The sequence below is a fragment of the Pinus tabuliformis genome, chromosome J (assembly GCF_031772625.1).
Source record: "Pinus tabuliformis cultivar Carrire ecotype Pingquan chromosome J, CPIR1, whole genome shotgun sequence".
Classification (NCBI taxonomy): Eukaryota; Viridiplantae; Streptophyta; class Pinopsida; order Pinales; family Pinaceae; genus Pinus; species Pinus tabuliformis.
Genome location: NC_142295.1, coordinates 278,626,139 through 278,644,760, shown reverse-complemented (window position 1 = coordinate 278,644,760; position 18,622 = coordinate 278,626,139). Strand labels below are relative to the sequence as shown.

Sequence of the window (18,622 nt, the reverse complement as noted above, 5' to 3'; positions counted from 1 at the left end):
AAACATCTACTTTGTTGTCCACCATAAATATTGTCGCTGCTCCTTTACCTCATCTGTGAGGGGTCCACTGATAAAGAAACCGGAACATAGGCACTCACAGCCACACGAAGAGAACACAATTTTCCCTTCAAGAAAAGTAATCCAGGACTACACGGTCCAGTCCTCCATCGCATTTCAGTATCCATTTCTCCTGGCATCACAACACAATGCTACTTCCACTACTCACAGTATCAAGGCTAGTCACTGTTTTCAAGCATACTGCCTCATGCTCGCTAACAATCTACAACATGATCTCGATCATCCTCCAATCTCTGATGCAACTCCTCTAATGCCATATCTGGTTGTTAAGAATTCCTGTAAATAAATTTGTCTATTTTTGGAATGGCCAATTCCAACATAGACTTAAACTGGTGACGATAGTTGGCCGGACTAAATGTCACAACAATACATCCCATTCTTAACCAGATTTACAATATTTATGAATTCACATCATCCACACCGAGCATACACAAGAAATTAATGTAAATTAAAATAATATCACAGATCCAATAGCAAGTTTGGTGCCTGTTAACAACGCTGAATTTCCATTTCCTTGATCATCATTTGCAATGAGGGCCTTTTTGCTGATTATGCTGTAGATTTCTGTCAAAACAGTTAAAAATGCATTAATTACCTCGAGTGCAGAAGTTTCCAAGAAAAACAAACCTTCCCTCTGAGCAAATTCTTTTGCATCATCTATCAGAACTGCACGCAAGTTCATGTCATTCTGGACTGTTGGATCGGAGAATCTCCTTCCAATAAGGCGCTTTACATCGAAAACTGTGTTGGTGGAATTCATGGCGACTTGATTTTTGGCGGCATCTCCGATCAGCTGCTCTGTGTCGGTGAAAGCTACATAAGATGGAGTAGTCCGATTTCCGTGATAGTTGGCAATAATCTCCACCCGATCATGTTGCCACACTCCTATGTAGGAATATGTGGTTCCAAGATCGATTCTGATAGCAGGGCCTTCTCACTTTGCCATTTTCCAAAATAGAAACCCGTTGAATGCTCAGAAAACAGAAAATAGAACAATTATCGCAACAAAGCTGACTGCACACAAGTTACCAAGATCACATTTGTTGCCTATGAGCATAATAATAATATTACTGTCAGCATGGCCTCTCAACTCCTCGAGCCAACGGGACACATGATCAAATGTCTGTCGCTTAGTTATGTCATATACCAGAATCGCCCCAACAGCCTCCACACAGACTCCATGCAGCCTCGAGCAAAGAACTCCACCACTCGGCATCTTCACATGCAAGAGAATCACCACAACCTCCACGCTTGCCATGCACCAGCCTTCACATCAACAAGAGGTCGACTCTTCTCCAGATCTGCACTTTTCACATCGGGTTTTGCATAGTAATGGTTTTACCATTTACTAGGTGTCACTCTAAAACGCTTGCAATGGGCAAAAGTGTAAGAATTCTCTCCAAAAGATCATCTGGAAGAATGACATCCAGAGACAATAAATTCTCCTCGCTACATTCTTCATTGTCTGAATAGGATTCGAAGTCCAAAACATAACTACATTGCTGAGGTTGTCTTACTTGTACTTCTCTAAGTCTTGACCACATTTCTCGAGGCCTTACTTGCATTTCTCGTCCAATTTCCTTCAAGCAAGTTGTGAAACTCAACCATGACGCCCTCTCTTCCATTGCTATTTCTCCCCCAAGCCTCAATTAGAACTACTGGAGCTTGACAGATTCTTCTTCGGAGCAGTTTTAAACCCCAAACACCATCGATAGAAGCCCTCGTTTGCTATTCTCTCTATAAGGGACCTGGGTCTTCTTCTGTGACAGATTCTATTCAATGCTCGGCAAAATGTGTTCTATTAGCGGAATCGAATTGCACAGCGAACGAACGGTGGAATTGTAATGCAAAATCATGCCGACCTACATGCTCTATAAAGATGCCCGCAGGCTACCACTGATCCGCCACAGGATCTTGGCCTTAAACAAATACAGGCAGCCACATCACCACGATCAGATCCGCTGCTCGATCCATGCTGATCCGATCTCATCCACCACACACCTTGCAGAGCTAACACACATAGTGAGAGAGCATCCACGCTTCCAAATCAGAAAACAGGATCTCTGTAACTAGCAAAAGAGGAAGCAACTGAATACCCAGTTTGCATTCTCTGCATTCAGGCTCTGCAAACCACAGTTTATTGTCCCGCTTATTCGCCCACAAAATACCCACAACGCGATTCTCTTTGACGAACTCTGCTTCATAGAGTTTACTATTCGACGGAACGTGCCAGAGCGCCTTCGCAGATCTTATTTCCAATGCCGCCAAGGTCGAGCGAGTGCCTATCAGATACTGATCGCCATAAGCAAATCCCAACAACGCTGCGGAATAGTAGGCATTCACAGCTTCGCTGGTGCTCTCCTGATTTCTCCCATCGGGAAACTCTGTCAATCCGGCTGCCCACGAATGGAGTTTCCACGCTTCCACTGCATAGATCCATTGTCAAGGCTACTGCTATAAGCATGACGATTGGAGCAATGGATACCTACGCCAACACAACGAAATAGGGCAGCAGCGTGCTTAACACGATTTCAATCAGCCGCTCAAGCACTTGAACAGATCACAAAAAATAATTGATGGACAAACAACATATACTAAACTCTTTATTTTCCCTCAGCCTAGGAGGGGCCAAGCCCTCACAGGCTCTGATACCAAGATAAAATGGCACACATCAATATATTCTATTATTATGAATGAGGCAATTGCACACACATTTATACAAGTAATAGTCTCAAGATAGGAATTCTATCTTAGACGTACAATAGTGTGGTTGAGAGATTCTCTCAACCACACACTAAACTAGGAGAAACTAAATTCGTATTATGTAGGAACAAACTCCTCAAATGGAGAACTACAACCATAGACAAGTAGGAATTAATTATTTCTAACTTCTTTCATCCTATATATATAGAATGTTTTTGTGACTCGAAGGATGTAGCATTGATGAGCGTGGTTGTTCTGCTCACTCCCGGATTTTTTTTTCCGAGTTGATAGACAGAGGACATAGAAATATGATTATTGTAATTCCTTTTTCAAAATAAAAATGAGATGGTTTTTTGCTGGGATTTTTTTTTTTTTTTTTGTAGATGTGTATTAAAGTTTTAAATTTCTTTACCAATAAAATAGAAAATTTAATTTGCATAAATTATAGGTTTAAAAATCCTATAAAAAACAAAATACAAGTTTAGGAAATTAGGAAAATGTGCTTGGTTAATCCCAAATAGAAAAGAAAAATTTTGAATATTTTCACTAAAATATTGAATTTTTTAATCACTTTTTGGCGTCGTTGCCAGAGAGGTGTCAAAATATGCAATTTTTTCTTTCTTAGTTGATTCATTTATTTCATTTTCTGCGAAAAAAAAATGTATTAGGAATATTTCATTTCAAAAATAGAAAATTGCATTACATTAGCATTCTTATTCAAAAAATAATAATTTAAAATTACTTCTCCGACACCAACCACCCCATTTCATCACATGGTGGAGTAAAAGCCACATCACCATCCACTTCTTCATGTAGAAGAAAAAGAGCTAAAAAAGAAGGTAGAATAAATGGATGGAGATAATGAAAATGAAGAAGATCCTCTTGGATTTCCCATTGAAGATATTGATGTCAGTGTGCATATGAAGAACATCCCTCCATCTTTCCTTTCCAACTTGCATGGTATCAAGTTAGAGGATCCGGAAACCTTTATCTTTGAATTTGAAATCTTTTGTAGATCTTACGGTTACTTACTAAACACTCAAAATTTGAGATTGTTTTCGGTAACGTTGAAGGATAGAGCTCTGAAATGGTTCATGAATTTAGAGTTTAATTCAATAAGATCATGGAATGGTATGCAAAAAATATTTCTAGAAAAATATAAAGATCATGATATTAAAGAAGAAATATTTATAATGAATCAAAAAGAAAATGAGAGCCTTTAGGATCTAATAGTGAGGTTAATGTATAATGTTAAGAGGGAAAATTTACATTATTTGGGATCTGACACACTAAAAAAAACTCTTATTTAAAACAATTAGGGATGAGTGGGTTGATATTCTTGATCTCATGAGTAGAGGTGATGTATACCAATTGTCATTTGAAGAAATTTGTGAAATATGTAAATACATATGAAGAGGAAGGGAAAGAGTAAGTAAATCGAAATCAAGATCAGTAAGTCAAACTAAACTTGGAAATTTGTTTGATAACTTTAAAACATAAATTCTTAGAAATCTAAGAAAACAAGTAGAAATGTTTAGAATGCAAGACGAGGAAAAAAGAGATGTTGATATTTGTGTTATCCATGCAAAATCACATGCTGTTAAATATTTCTCATCATTACCAAGGTTGAAGGAAGTTTACCAAGAGGACAATGGAGCAAGTGAATCACCAAAGAAACTATGTTATGTAGCTCCAAGAGGACCATGGCACCCTAGTCAACCTAGTATGATGCAAGAGCCTAATTCATAATTTCAAGGTTATGCACATCCATCTCAAATTAATTGTTACACACCCTTTCCTTGGCAACCATGGGCATCTCAACTCCAAGCCAATCTTAGCAATAAGCTTGACAATAAACTTATGGGAGAAATCCACAATATCTTGAATACTCTCCTCAATATCCTCCATACCCAACTCAATGTTTTTCCTACCACCCACCTCCACCACAACCACAACCTCAACCACATCCATCTTAAGGATCCACTCCCATTCAGCTATCTATACCTCCATTTCCAAACCCACACAAGGAAGTAGCTCAACCCAGTTACAATGCTGAGATACGACACTTCCCAACATCTCCTCTTGATCTAAATGGTATTCATCTTAGATCACGAAGAAAATTGCAAAATGGTATTCTCTTGATGTCATTGAAGGACAATATTCAGAAAAAGAAGATACATATGATAAGACCATATGATCATGGGATGCACTTGAAGAAGAGCATAAATCAAAATAAGAGAATGAGAAAGTTCCCTCATGTTTACCATCAGACCCTCCATGTGTTGAAGAGAATAATCAACAAAAACGGGAAGAATTGAATGTCATGGTAGAATATGGCATGAATACTGATCCATATAAGCGTGTGAACCAAAGGAATCAAAGTTATATTGGGGTTTGGTTCCAGAAAATCAACAAGATGGATCATCACTCTCTTCTTCAATAGTGCATGATATTATCAAAGCCAAAGCAATTGGTCTCTGAAATTTAGGCACATGCCAAAGATATATTTGAATCCCGCACATCAGTTTATATGTCATCTTGATGTGCACACGGCTCCGTTGGAAGTATTCCTATACTTGAAAGAGATTTTGTTTTTTCAAGTAGAGTAGGATAGAAAAAAATGAAAAAATAAGAGAAAAAAAAAATCTCTGGTGTAAACCTCCTTTGAGGCACCTGAGATTGGCTCATTGATTGAAAAACTCGATAAGGCAATCAATGGGCTGGAAAAAGATAAAAGAAAAAGATAAAGAAAAGATCCCAGGTTAAAACCTCTTTTGAGAAGCCTAGGCAAACCTACTAGCTGAAAACCTCATTGAGGCACCTAGTAGGCCTAAAAGAGAAAAAAATGAAAAAATAAAAGAAATATTTATTGTCTCCATGTATCTCTCTCTAATGAAGGAAAGTGCTCACCAACCTTTGCAAGCAACAAAAACAAGTTGGCACCAAAAGAAAAAGTTGATTAAAAAAATATAGTCAAAGGAAGTCAAACTTGGACTTTCTCCTCCTTTGCCAAGATGCTCCAAAAGGGCCTAGGACATGCCGATCGATCAGCCTCATCTATTTCCACCATTCATCCATCATTTCCAAACTTTTCCCATTCATTTTACTCATTGTCCTAAAATGCTACAAGAGGGATTTATTTTGCTATAGGAGGCCAAAATACACAGAGCAAAAAATTATTTTTATCTTATCTTGAAAACCGTAACTTAATTGGCCGATATGTTTCATGGAGAGATCCATATGGATGATGGTACCATTCTCAATAAATTTCAAGAAATTCTAGTGCACACTTTTCAAGATCTCGTCCTCCATCACCTACAACCAGTTTTATTTTTTCTCAATATTTGTGCAGCCGTTCTCCAAGATTTTGTATGCGGGCGTGCATAAGTATGATGGAAAAATCCAAAAAAAAAAATCAATTCAATCTATTAAACGATTTGGGAGATATGGATAAAACAAGTCTGCTACATGAGGTTGTTCTAAAATTCTACAAGAGGGACCAGAATTGTTATAGGAGGTAGATATGATTGGAGAAAGAGGCCAAAAGGTAATGTGTTCTTTAGAGAATGTTAAGAGAGGTCCTTAAACATCACTATTATCAGCCATCCACTCCATCTAGCCAAAATTCATCTTCAAATTCCATTCTCTCATACATAAAAAACACAGAAAAAGCGTTGCCTTCAATTTTTCCACCACTTACACCCACTCCTCATGATTTTAGCCCTCTCCTTATACCTTTTCTGACTTTCCCTCAGTTCCACATGCAATATAAAGTCCCAAAGAAGAATTAAGTGACTATTAAAGGAGGGAAATTCCTCTAGTAACAGCCTGTACAGTCACATCAAAATCCCATAATCATTATTTTCCACCCACAGAGTAAAATATCCAGCCACCTTGAGCATCATGAAGCCATTTTTGAAGTTGAGAAGGGGCACACCCTCCTTAGGAAGTAGTCCATCCACTCCACCAAAAACAAATTGGACATTGGAAAGAAACTTGCAGACAACAACATTATCAGTCAAAGAATCATCAAGCTATGAAGACCTATGTAGAAGCAAGCAAAGGAAATTAGCACCTCCAGAGAAGCTTGGATCTGACATAAACTTAGCAGCAACATGCATGCATCTACAGCAGGTCGAAATCAGGTAGGCATATGTATGCATTTGTTCTTCACCTCTCCTGTTGTGTATATTAAGGTAAAAAAATTATTTTCAATGCACATGAGAGAAGGTTTTATAGGCTAAAGGTGGCCAATAAACTTGTGCACCCTTGACTAGTAATACTACAGTTTACTTAAACCCACATGCAATGTGAAGAATTCAAAGTGGGGAAAGTGGTGATTATGAGGAGAGAGAAATGATTACAGTTAGTAGGGACAATGATCGACAAGAAGAGACTCAAGTTAATGCCAAGTCACTAAAGCATTCCAAGCATTTAATAAAAAGAGGTTATTCTATGTTGGCTCCACTTCATTTGCACCATCACTCATTCCAAAAATAGGTAGAGGAAGAACAAGCAAGTTGCCTAGGGTGCCATCAAGGAGTTTTGAACACAATCTGTTAGTGTTATAAGAGAAAGCTACAGGCAAGCCTCCAAGTGCTATAGGAGGGATGAGAGGAGATACATGAAGAGTTGGGAGGAGAAAAGTGTCATAGTGACCTGATATTGTCTCAAACATTCATGCAAACCCAAAATTTCTCTGACAAGAAGTAAGTGACACCTTTCTTACTCACTTCCGCATCCAATTGCATGAGAAGTTTGTTTGAAATTAAGATCTTTTAATATTCAATTGATTAATATGAAGTCCTTTTGAAGTTTTTTGTGGTTAAGAGAAGAGAAAATAGTTTGGTTGACATCATTTCAAGCACCCTTCTTCCTTAGTAATATCAAACAACTTACCAATGTTTGACCACTAAGACTGTTTAAACTTTTTTGGGTTGCAAACCTATATAACATCAAGGAGGAATACTAGGAGAAATGGGTGGATGATTTAATAGAAGGGAAGCAAATTTTGACATCTATGAGGAGGCCAACCACTAGAGCAGCCATAACTAAAGAGCTCAAGGCACAAACTTCTTTCCTATACGAGAAAATGGAGTTGCTTAAGGAAAAATAGGGTTTTTTAGGAGACATTATGCCTACTAAAGGATTTTCCCAAGAGGCAAAAATTGGCCCTATCTTGAGAATTATTGGCCACAAAACCATGGAAGTTCGAAGGAGTCTACAAGGAAGGGGGATCACTTGAAAAAACCTTGAGAACACATGTATTTTTTTTTGACATGGAAAGAGAATATTTTCTGGACTTGAAGAGATAGTTAGGAATGGCTCTCTAGAAGAACAAGAGGGTGGCAAAGAAAAATAAAAGATTGAAACATAAGAAAAACTGCATGGAAAATAAGAACAAAGTATAAAAGGAGAATAAGATGCAAAATGAAGATATAGGCTCCCTCCAATCCAAAATAAAGGAGCCCCAAGCTTCTCTGAAGAATCCAAGCACCAGGGAAGCCATAGCCAAACAAATAAAAGAAGAATATGCCCTGCTACAGGGAGGCAGAAATTTGCTACAGGAAGGAAAAAATTTGATACAGGAAAGCATAAATTTGCCACAGGAAAGTGTTGGACAACTACAAGATAGATCACGGAGGCCACTAGCGCCATGAATGAAGCACAATTAGGTCATTAAGTTGCTCATAGGGTGAGAAACACTTTTAGCAGGGGAGTATGATGGGCCTCCAAATTAAACATAAATTAAGGCCTATCTAACCATCCTTTAGCGCATTAAACATATCTTTTTGCATTAGATGACATATTTTTAACTTTGATATTTTCATTATGAATGTTTATGGATATTATCATATTTGTTCCTAATATTATTTATTTTTGTAAAATATTGTGAGAATATTGGGCAAATTATGAAGATTTGGAGGAAGAGATAATCTCGGGACTTGCTCCCTACTACAGGAGGATCAAGATTGGATAATATATCAACAAGGTATTATGAAATTATTGCATAAATTTTGGATCTGCAGTGATTTAGAAAATCTAGGAAGGTGTTCTTTGTCATTTAATGCAAATTCCTAGTGTTGGGAACGAGACCCACTATTTTAGGCATTTTGGAGGGGAAAGCTTCCTCCTTTCAAAGAGAATGCTTTCTCATAATTTTTTATAAGTACCAATTCAAATTTTCCTCTAGAGGCACGTTTTTCTTCATCTTCTTGTGGAGAAAACTTGTATTTTTGCAACTCCACTTTCATTTCTAGCGGTGATGTACGTGGATTGATTAAAATAATGAATTTTGGCGCCATTTTTATCTTCTAAAGCTTCTATCCTTCATAAGACTCTGAGTATACATGAGATTGGACATCCCAGGAACCTCAAAGCCCTTTTGTATATATTTATTATTTTCTCATTTACTTCTTATTCACATGCATCTCTTATTCTTGTTTCTCCTATTTCTACATTTAGTAGTGATGCTTCTCTTGTTGCAGGATTGGATTAAATTATTGAATTGATACAACAGGAAGAGTCTATGGATGAGAGAGGACATTCATTCAAAGTTGTCATAGAGATGGAAGATCAGGATCTTATTCTGATGAAGAATGAAGGAATATTGTCTCAAAGAGATAATATAATGAATTTGGTTAATGTTATTGATGAAGAACAAATGCAGGAGTATATTAATGTAGATGATGAGACAAGTATAGCTCTGGAAGAATGGTTACAGAGGGACAACAAGGGAACATGTATTGAAGAAAAAGGATATCTATTGAAAGATGTTAAGAAAGAAGAAGTCTATGCAAAATATTTAGCAAAGGGAGAAAATACATCTGATGATTCGTCAATAACAAAGGAAGGTATAGAAAATTGTGTGAAATTTCCAAATTCTACTATAATCGAAATTATTGAGTTATATGGAAAATTAGGCTTTCAAAGAAGGGAGTTGGTAAAGCAGAGGATAAATACTCAGGACAGATTGCTGAAAAAGGAAGACAAAGAAATTGTCATGAATGACAATCATAAGGAAAAGGATATGGTAATGAAAGTTCAGCAAATTGACAATGCAGAGGAAGGAGTTCACTACAGTGGACAAGAGCAGGAAGAAACCATTGAAGCAGATGGTGTGGACAAGAGAATAGTTGAGAGTCTCATGAATTCTTTTGAGAGTTCAAATCAACATACTAATGTGCCGATAAAGGAGGAGAAATAAGAGCAGTATACTGATGTGTTGCCAAAGGAAGAAGAGGCACTAAGGCCTTATGTTTTTTATTTTAATAAATGTTTTGGGAGCGCAGGTTTAGTTGCAGATGCTGGAGAAAATTTGACACAGATAAGCAGCCAAATAAAAATGAAAGAGGAAGATTGTGTGGAAGTATTTAGTCCATGGAATAGAGATGTTATATTACTGGATAGAATGCTGGAAAGTTAGGATTCAATGCAGAAAGAGATAATCATGAAAGAGGGTAAAGATGAGAGGGTGGCAGTAAGAATATGAAAACTTCAAAGAGAAGATAATAAATAGCCATTTGAAGAGTTAGTGGACATCGACAACAACCTGAAGCAGAGAGAAAGAGGTAGGAGTAAATGGCAGAATATGGACCAGCCCAAGGATATGCTAGAGATGGAGATTGAAGAGTTATGGCAGTTAATGATGAACCAGTCCATATGGTGGAGGTTGACAACAACAAAAAGAATAATCAATCAGAACTTGAAACAGATTGACAAAGAGAGGAAGATGAAATAGAAGGCAGCTAACATACAACAACAGCAAAGGTGCAGAGCATTCAGACAACTACAAACTAAAGTTTGGGACCCTGGAGGTTTCTTATCAACACATGAAGACACATGATTAGGAGATCATGAATGTTTTCTACTTTGGGAGTTTGATGCAGGAGCATTGACTCGAAACTATCATTGTATTTTAGTAGACATAGGGGGTCTTGTGTTTTCAAGGAAGTTGGATTCCTATGTATGTAATTATTAATGTTTTGAGTGGTTAAAGTAGGAATTAATTAGATAAGTGTGAGGATATTTGTAAATGGTCTCAAGTGTAGGAGAACATGAGTGATTAATGATGATGAGAGAGTTGGAAATCAATTGTAACTCTTATAGGTCTCATGATTCGAGGAACTAGAGAGGACTCTTAGGAATAAGTAGGAGTTAAAAGTGGATTTAGAAGAATTTCAGGAGTTAGTTCAGCAAATTAAGGATCTGAACTAGAATTAGTTCAACAGAACCTTTTTGTATAAAGGTAAGCCTAAAAGGCGAGAGCAAGTTAGTTAGTCAGTAGTTAGAATAGTTAGAGGAGTCAGTCAGTCAAACTGTAAGCCTACGGGCAGGAGAAGAAAGGCCATTGATAAGAAAATCAGGCCACAAAGAGAGACTCTTGTGTAAATACTCGTTTATCAATATAAACAACTTGATTTAGATTTTATACAATGTGTACTATGTAACTGAATTTAGTTTGTGTGTGGCTAGAGTGATTCTGCGAAACTTATGTTGAAGGTGCAGAACCGAGATGAAATACAGAGAAGCGTAACATAACAACTTCCAATTGTGGTTGGGTAGAAGTTGTTGAGGCAACTCCACTGCTGCAATTGTGGGTAGAGTGGTCCTAGAGATAACAATTCCAGCAAAAGAAGTGTTGGGTAGAGTTGTTAGTTAGTAAGAGGTTCGAAGAGAGAACCATAGAGCTTGTATTACAGCTTTGTACACATAGACAGTACAGAAGGAAGCCTTTAGTGTTACAGTGAAGGTGGAAGAGCATAAAGGCATGAGTGGAGTTAAATTAAGGAGAGAGTTGTGGCGGAACAGTGAAGGGTAGGAACCCTGAAGAAAGTCAAGTCCATAGAAAGTTATTGAAGAAACGGCATAAAAGCCAAAGTAAAGAGTTGCGGGGGTAGGAAAGAACAAATTCCTTTGGTAGTAGTTGAGGTCCTGTAGTAAATATTGACCTCGACTGCCAAAGTCAATGCTTACATCATAATCAACTGCGGGATTAAGTGATTAGATAAACTGCATGCTAGTTGAAGGGTCGTAGATCTTAGGATCTAAAAGCCTAGTCATCCAACAGATATCGGGTCATAAAGAGATCGAGCTTTAACGACAAGGGCGGACCCAAACTTCTATAGATTGAGTGTTTATAATTCTCATTGGGTCTGAAAGGACGTTAAACGTCACGTAAGTGTTCCACTCGATATCATTGTGGGCCGTCAGATCAAGTGGATCTTGATCAACGATTATAAAGTGTCGGGCAAGTCTGTTGATCAGGAAGAAGCACAGTCGTCGGATCGAGAGTAAGATCGATGGTGGAGATTAAAGCGATAAAGAAATTGGAAAAGGCGGACCCGAAGAGGTTATAGGCGCGATTTCATTTTATTTGAAGTCTGGTTATGATCGCATATCGCTGCGAGAGGCGATGAACTCACAGGATGGTTTGATTTGATATTGCGACAGACGTGGATCTGGTGAATGAAATCAACAGTGGGGAAGGCAGTCGCATATCGCAAGTCAAGAGTTCCGAAGGCATGTTATAGTGGTGGAGAAGTATTGTGATTGCGATAAAGGAAAGCATCAGGTAATGTGCGAAGACTGAGGAAAAGGTGAAAAGGTATGGTTTACGTGTGTTGTGGAATATTTCTATTATGTAAACATTATAATAAAAATAAAGCGTGATAGGATGTTTATGGGTAAGTCCGTTAATAACCATAGTTATAGAGTGGGGTTGGTTATATATGTGTGGCTTAAGGGTTGATTAAAGTTTAGATGAAGGGTAGAGTTATAAAGTCTTGATAGAAAGATTGATGAAGGGTTAGACTATAGAAAGTCTAATGAAATGTTTCCACACGAAGGCATAAATGGAGGGGCCTTAACCTTAGCTTATGAAGGTTTAACCAAGTCAGGTCATAAAAATTCCTGCAACATATAATATTATGCATTCTCTATGCATACTGTGGGTATAGCGGGGTTTTTACCTACCTCAGTACATGTCCCGTGACCTTATTCTTATTCATTTTCATTTATTAACCTTTGTTACATGAACTTTTAACCCAGGGTTATTACAATTTTAACTAGAGCTAGAAGCAATTTTGGGGAACCTTTTAGCTTCCTTGTTGTAGACCTTGTTTTTATACATAAGATAACCAAACATAACCATTATTTTAATGCAGGAAAGGGTCAGCTTCAATCAAGATGATAGAGTAGGCAATATTTCCTTTAATCTTGATGTTGTACGTTATAAATTACTTTTGGATCAACTTGATCTTCCTCCATGATTTTTTAGATATACTACAACCCCAAACCTCATATCCATATAGAATAATAGGGATGACGAGAGTATCAAATAGGAACTTTATTTTACTCTAAATCCAAATATCTTTCGACTTTTAACAGTTTTCAAGCTCATAATAAACTTTCTAGTCTCGTATGATCCTTTTATCAATCCTATAGTTTCAGTTAAGCTGATGATGGGTGTCGATGGCTAAATATTTCTATGAAGAAATCTTCTCCAATCAATTATTATCTTAAATGAAATGATCATAGTTTATCTTTTTGGATTTAATTATCACGACTTTAGTCTTGTCGGTATTAATTGTCATACCCATATTGTAGGAGTAATCATGGAGGATTCTAAGATGCTTGCTAACATCATCATGGCTTCTAGCTAGAAGAATGATATCGTCGGCATAAAGGAGAAGAGTAGTGATCATATGAGTGATATTGGGGCTACAAAGTGTAATGATTCTAAGGCACACCCTTGCTTAACTTTGATATTTCATTTAATTTCTTCATACCAACCCTCGGTGGTGTTAGGCTTGGCAACAACATTCTTGTATAGCCTAGTCACAACAACCCTCAACTCGAGAGGAAACATTATCTCTTCAAGTCTTTTCCATAGGTTATCCTAAGGAATTGTACCAATTTTTTTCTAAAGTGAACAAAACAACAAAAGAGAACAATTTTACTATTGCGACATTCCTTAGGAATGATCCTAAGAGTAACAAGATGATCAATAGTTGGGTGATGCATCCCATAAATAACTTTCCATTTAGCTCTTTTCACACGAATTTCAATCCAGAGGCTAATCTTCTTCACGAGGGCTTCATTCAATCAACATCTAACATATCGCGTGCATTCATGGCATATTAAACAATACCCCTAATCTGACTACATATTGGAAAATACCTCTAAAAATCACATTATTTAACCCCATAGTAATATGAACCCAATACACCTCCCTAATTTAAATAACCCCTACTTTCACTAGATATTGTGGGTATCCATTTTTTCATAACATTTTTTATACCCCTTTATATTTTTCATTAACTTTGAACTCCACTTTTTATACTTTTCAATATAAAATCCTATTACCCCCTATATATCCCCCAATATATTAAGTCAATTTTTCATGAATATATATCCCCCAATATATTAAGTCAAATTTTCCTAAATATATATCCCCCAATATATTAAGTCAATTTTTCCTCAATATATATCCCCTAATATGAACCCACGTGGTATGGTGTTGCTCTGCCAGTGAAGCCCCCATGATCTTCTTTTCAAAAATGAGCCCATATAGTTTGACTAAAATGTGGCTAATCATAACGATGTTATAGTTAGAAGGGATGTTTTTATCCTAGCTTTTAAAGATAGCGACAATATGGATTTAAGTCCAAGGCTTAGGGAAGTTGTGTTTCATCACCAAATTGAGAATTTTGTGAATGTGATGGATGTGGATAGACCTTCCCATTTTGAGAATTTCAGTTTGGTAGCCTTTGACATCCTCGAACTTTCCCATTAACTAGTTTCTTAATACCAAACTCCATGTCTTCCAAAGAAAATATATGCTCTATTATAGGAGTGTTTAAGATGTTTTCCATGGTGTATGGGGAGTCATAAAGATTCTTAAGATATATATGTCCAAGTTTTTTAAGGGGATTGAACTATTTTGTTTAGTTTGACGAACAAGTATATTCCTCCAAAATTCTCTAGGCTCAACCTTATAAATGTGAAGAAATCGCTCTTGCCTCTTATTTATATATGACATTTTCTTCCTTTTCATAGTAGACTTGTACACATTTTTTTTCAATCTTTACGGTTTCATTAGGAGCATCTCTAATCACTTTCTTGAAAAATTTACAATCATTATCATATCAAGGTTTGGAAGATCTATTACTCTTTTTATACGAGACCTCGGTACAGAATTTGTTAATGGTAATGGAAAGGTTTGTAGTAAAGTTGTGGTAGATGTGATCAATGTTATCATTATACGTGAAGAAACCTAAACCCCTCTTCAAATTCTTTATGAACAAATCCATTTTACTTCTGTCAAAATGTATGTGCCTTTCACTCTCACAATTCTTTCGCATGTAGTTGGTGTGCATGCCAAGATTGAGAGTTACAGATATGGGTCTATGCTTAAAATCATAGTTGTGATCATTTATGATGTTAAATTTTGCAATAAGGTTGAAAATGTGGGTATCCGATATTTCATAATCGACAACACTCCTGCTTGATAAGCTTGGTAAAAAATAGGTTCTTAGTTATCTCTTCAAAATTTCTTTTGAATATACTAGCTAAGTCACAGTGCTCATCTAGACATAGGGAGGTTAGGGTTAGAGTTATTACTTAGGAGTGTAGCTTGATTAGTAGCGGTTCTAGCATTGAAGTTTCCAAGCAAAAGGATGTTACCTTCATTCCTTAGACTATGGATATCATGTTCTAAGGTATTGAAGTGGCAGTGCTTATCGAGGTTGTTATAATCATAGGAGGTAGAGTTGATAGGAGAAAAATAACAAATTATGAAATAAATCTTATTGGTGTTAGAGTCAGAAATTTCGATCAAAATGTATTGATTGAACGAGCGATCTTATGACACCGAATGTGAGAAAAAATGTTATTTTTTTATATAACAAAATATACCACCAAAACCTCTACAAGATGATATATTATTCCAAGTTAACTAGAGAATGATTCCATTTATGTGGAGGACCCTAAATTTATCATGCTCCCAAATTTCAACTAAAAAATAAAATCAATATCACTTGAAATCCATGAACGGCAGTCGTAAAAACAGGGTTTGTCTGCGTCTTCATTAATACTCTGACATATACCTCGCTTGTTTGTTTTTGATGTAGTAGACTTTAGCCTCTCAACAGAAGTCCGAGCTTTATGCGATGCGCAGCACCTAACTGTTGTTCCCATCCATGTGAACGGAATTATTGGTCAGGAAGATTCTTCGAAGACTCTTCAACACTATGGCGATGAAAAAACTATCATAAAATTTCCCACAGCAATGCACCTCATAAATTTATATTTTGAAGCTGAAACTTTTAATGTCTTAGATTATGTATACTGAGAAAAATGTTTTCAAATTATTTATGCATTTTTATTTTTAAATAATAGAAACATTATTTTAAAATATACCAAAGAAAAATAATGCATATAAATAAAACAAAATGAATTATCAGAAAGAAAAAAAATATGTTTCTATTTTAGGAACAAGTTATGTACCCTGAAAACAAGATTAAAAGAAAAAAATAAGGAGAATATTAAAAATAAGAAAGTAAGGGAAATTTGGTTTTTTATTCATAGATGTGCAATAAAGTTTTAAATTTCTTTATCAATGATATAGAAAATTTTGTTCGTCGAGCATAAATCATAGGTTTAAAATTGTATGTTTAAAATATAAAAAAATATAAAAAATTATAAAAATAAACAAAAATTAAAGAAATTTGTTTTAAGCAAAGTTTTTGGTAGAAGTTATATAAGAATTTTTTTGGGGGCTGTTTTTTGAATCAACGAATGTTGTTCATTATCAGGACCATATGGAGAGGCACACTATGGCAAAGGCTTAAATAGAGAGCAACATAGAGACATAATTTCAAGTAACAACTATATTTGAGCAATAATATTTAAATTAATTTATTAATATATTAAAAACAAATATTATTAGGTAACTCCTATAATTTATGTCTCTGCATTGCTCTCTATTTAAGCTTTTGCCATGATATGTCTCTTCATCTGCTCCGATGATGAACTATACCTGTTAATTCGAAAGACTTTTATATGATTTCAACTCAAAAACTTTACTTAATTTAGAAATACCCCTAACTAATATAAACATTAAAAACTAATATATAGAATTAATCTCAATATTAAATATAAAACATTAAAAATAAAGACATAATGAAAACTTAATCGCTGAAATGTTAATAATGAGTGGATTAGCCTTTACCGAGACACTAAATACTCTGTACTTCCCACAAACAAAGAAGTGTAGTGGGTTAAATACTTTGAAACGGGAAAATAAATTGCAATAAAAGCAATATATGTAAACAAATCCATTGGTTGATTGTGCAGAATGTTCATCATAACACGTGCTGGCTTAACAGATTAAAAATTGCAAGTTCCAAAGACTGGTACACTGAAACACATTAAACACATTAAAAGAAATTAAAATTTTCAAGTTAGCATTTCGAGGAAGTTTGAGCAGGGCGCGCGTAAGGGCTCTTTTGGTGGATTCTTTCATTCCTCTTCCCAATGAATCTCAGAATAGAATTCTTTTGCGCCAGTGGAAGTGCCTCTGCAACATCAGTTGAAATTAGACGTTATATATCTAACATTGTTTTGGGTATATGGATCACTCATAACTAAATTAGATTCGCGAGTTGTTCAGAAAGTTACAGAAATTTTGGTTATATTTAGAAAAAATTTGGCAAGGATTTTTGTAAATTTAAATTATAGTTATTAAACTTCAAAATTTTTAGTGTTACAGAAGTTTTTTTATGGTGCTGAATCTATTTCCACCATCAAAAACAAAAACACGATTCAAATAGTGTCTCTACAATTTTTTTTGAAATTTCTTTTGCCTCAATTCCGACCACTTTTAGCCATCCGAACAATTCCTCTACCTCGTTAGACAATCCTGACTACTTCAGCACGTTCCTCTTACCTGCTTTTAACGTCTGAGATGAATGGATGTGGCTGAGGATTGCCAGTGGCGATAGGGAGGGAGTGATTGGAGTTAAGTCCATTTGACGAGCCGCAGAGTTGAGCGGCGTTAAAGGTGTAGATGCAAAGGATGAGGGAGTCCGGCCACTACCCGGGGAGCCACTACTGCTCGAGAACGCCATTATAGCCTTAGCCTGCAGCCCTCTCACAACACAATGATATCTTAAAAATATTTATAAATTTAGTTGTTTTTACTGCGATTTTTTGAATTCGTCTAATTTTTCTAAATGAATAACCTTGCACAATTTATTTTCCTGGGTTTTTGAGAGTGCAGATTCCATACGGTCAAAAAAAACAAGAAATAAAATTTCACCCCAAATATTTACACCCGATTCCAACACAAAAAAATCTAAAAAAACACACTAAAAACAACTCATTTACAAATTTGATATGCCCCTGCCCATGTAACAGAATTCAATGTCCGTCTCGTGAAAAAGCAATAGAATCATGGAACACCTTATCTGCGGAGACATTGTAAACGTGCAATTTCCCCGCGTAGAAAATTGTGAGCTGTGTATAAGCTGGCTTCTCGGCACACGCCGTGGGAGACCTGCAACGCAAAAATTGCAAAGAAAGATTGTTAACATTCAATCATAGATTCAAAGACTTTGGAAAAGCTGTCGAAATAATGCCAGGAAGAACAAAGGTTATACTTAAAAACATTAATATTTGAGGACAATGGAGGTGGGTAGTCATGCTGTAGTGATGAAACGCGTTGGCCTCTATGCTGATAAGGGAAAGGCATCACCGGCTCCCGCGGGGCTAACAGAGAAATATCTAAACTGGGCAGTTGGCAGCTATCCCGTTTGACAGTCTCTGCCATCTGAAGCTG

General features: G+C 36.2%; 1 protein-coding gene across 1 annotated transcript; it reads right to left on the bottom strand.

The window, feature by feature from the left end:
• Positions 1-2,088: 2,088 nt before the first annotated feature.
• On the bottom strand, positions 2,089-17,912 carry LOC149226869 (glucan endo-1,3-beta-D-glucosidase-like). The gene is made up of 2 exons (XM_089380328.1): positions 17,732-17,912; positions 2,089-2,504 (listed from the first exon to the last, which is right to left on the bottom strand). Exons 1-2 carry the CDS (start codon positions 17,910-17,912, stop codon positions 2,089-2,091), a joined length of 597 nt encoding a protein of 198 aa, XP_089236454.1.
• Positions 17,913-18,622: the final 710 nt, after the last annotated feature.

Excerpts from the sequence above, each read along its gene's own strand:
- LOC149226869 (XM_089380328.1), bottom strand. The coding sequence starts at position 17,912 with ATGGCGTTCTCGAGCAGTAGTGGCTCCCCGGGTAGTGGCCGGACTCCC. Across the intron at positions 2,505-17,731 it reads ATCTCAGACGTTAAAAGCAG|TGGAAGCGTGGAAACTCCAT; the intron begins GTAAGAGGAACG and ends GGATCTATGCAG.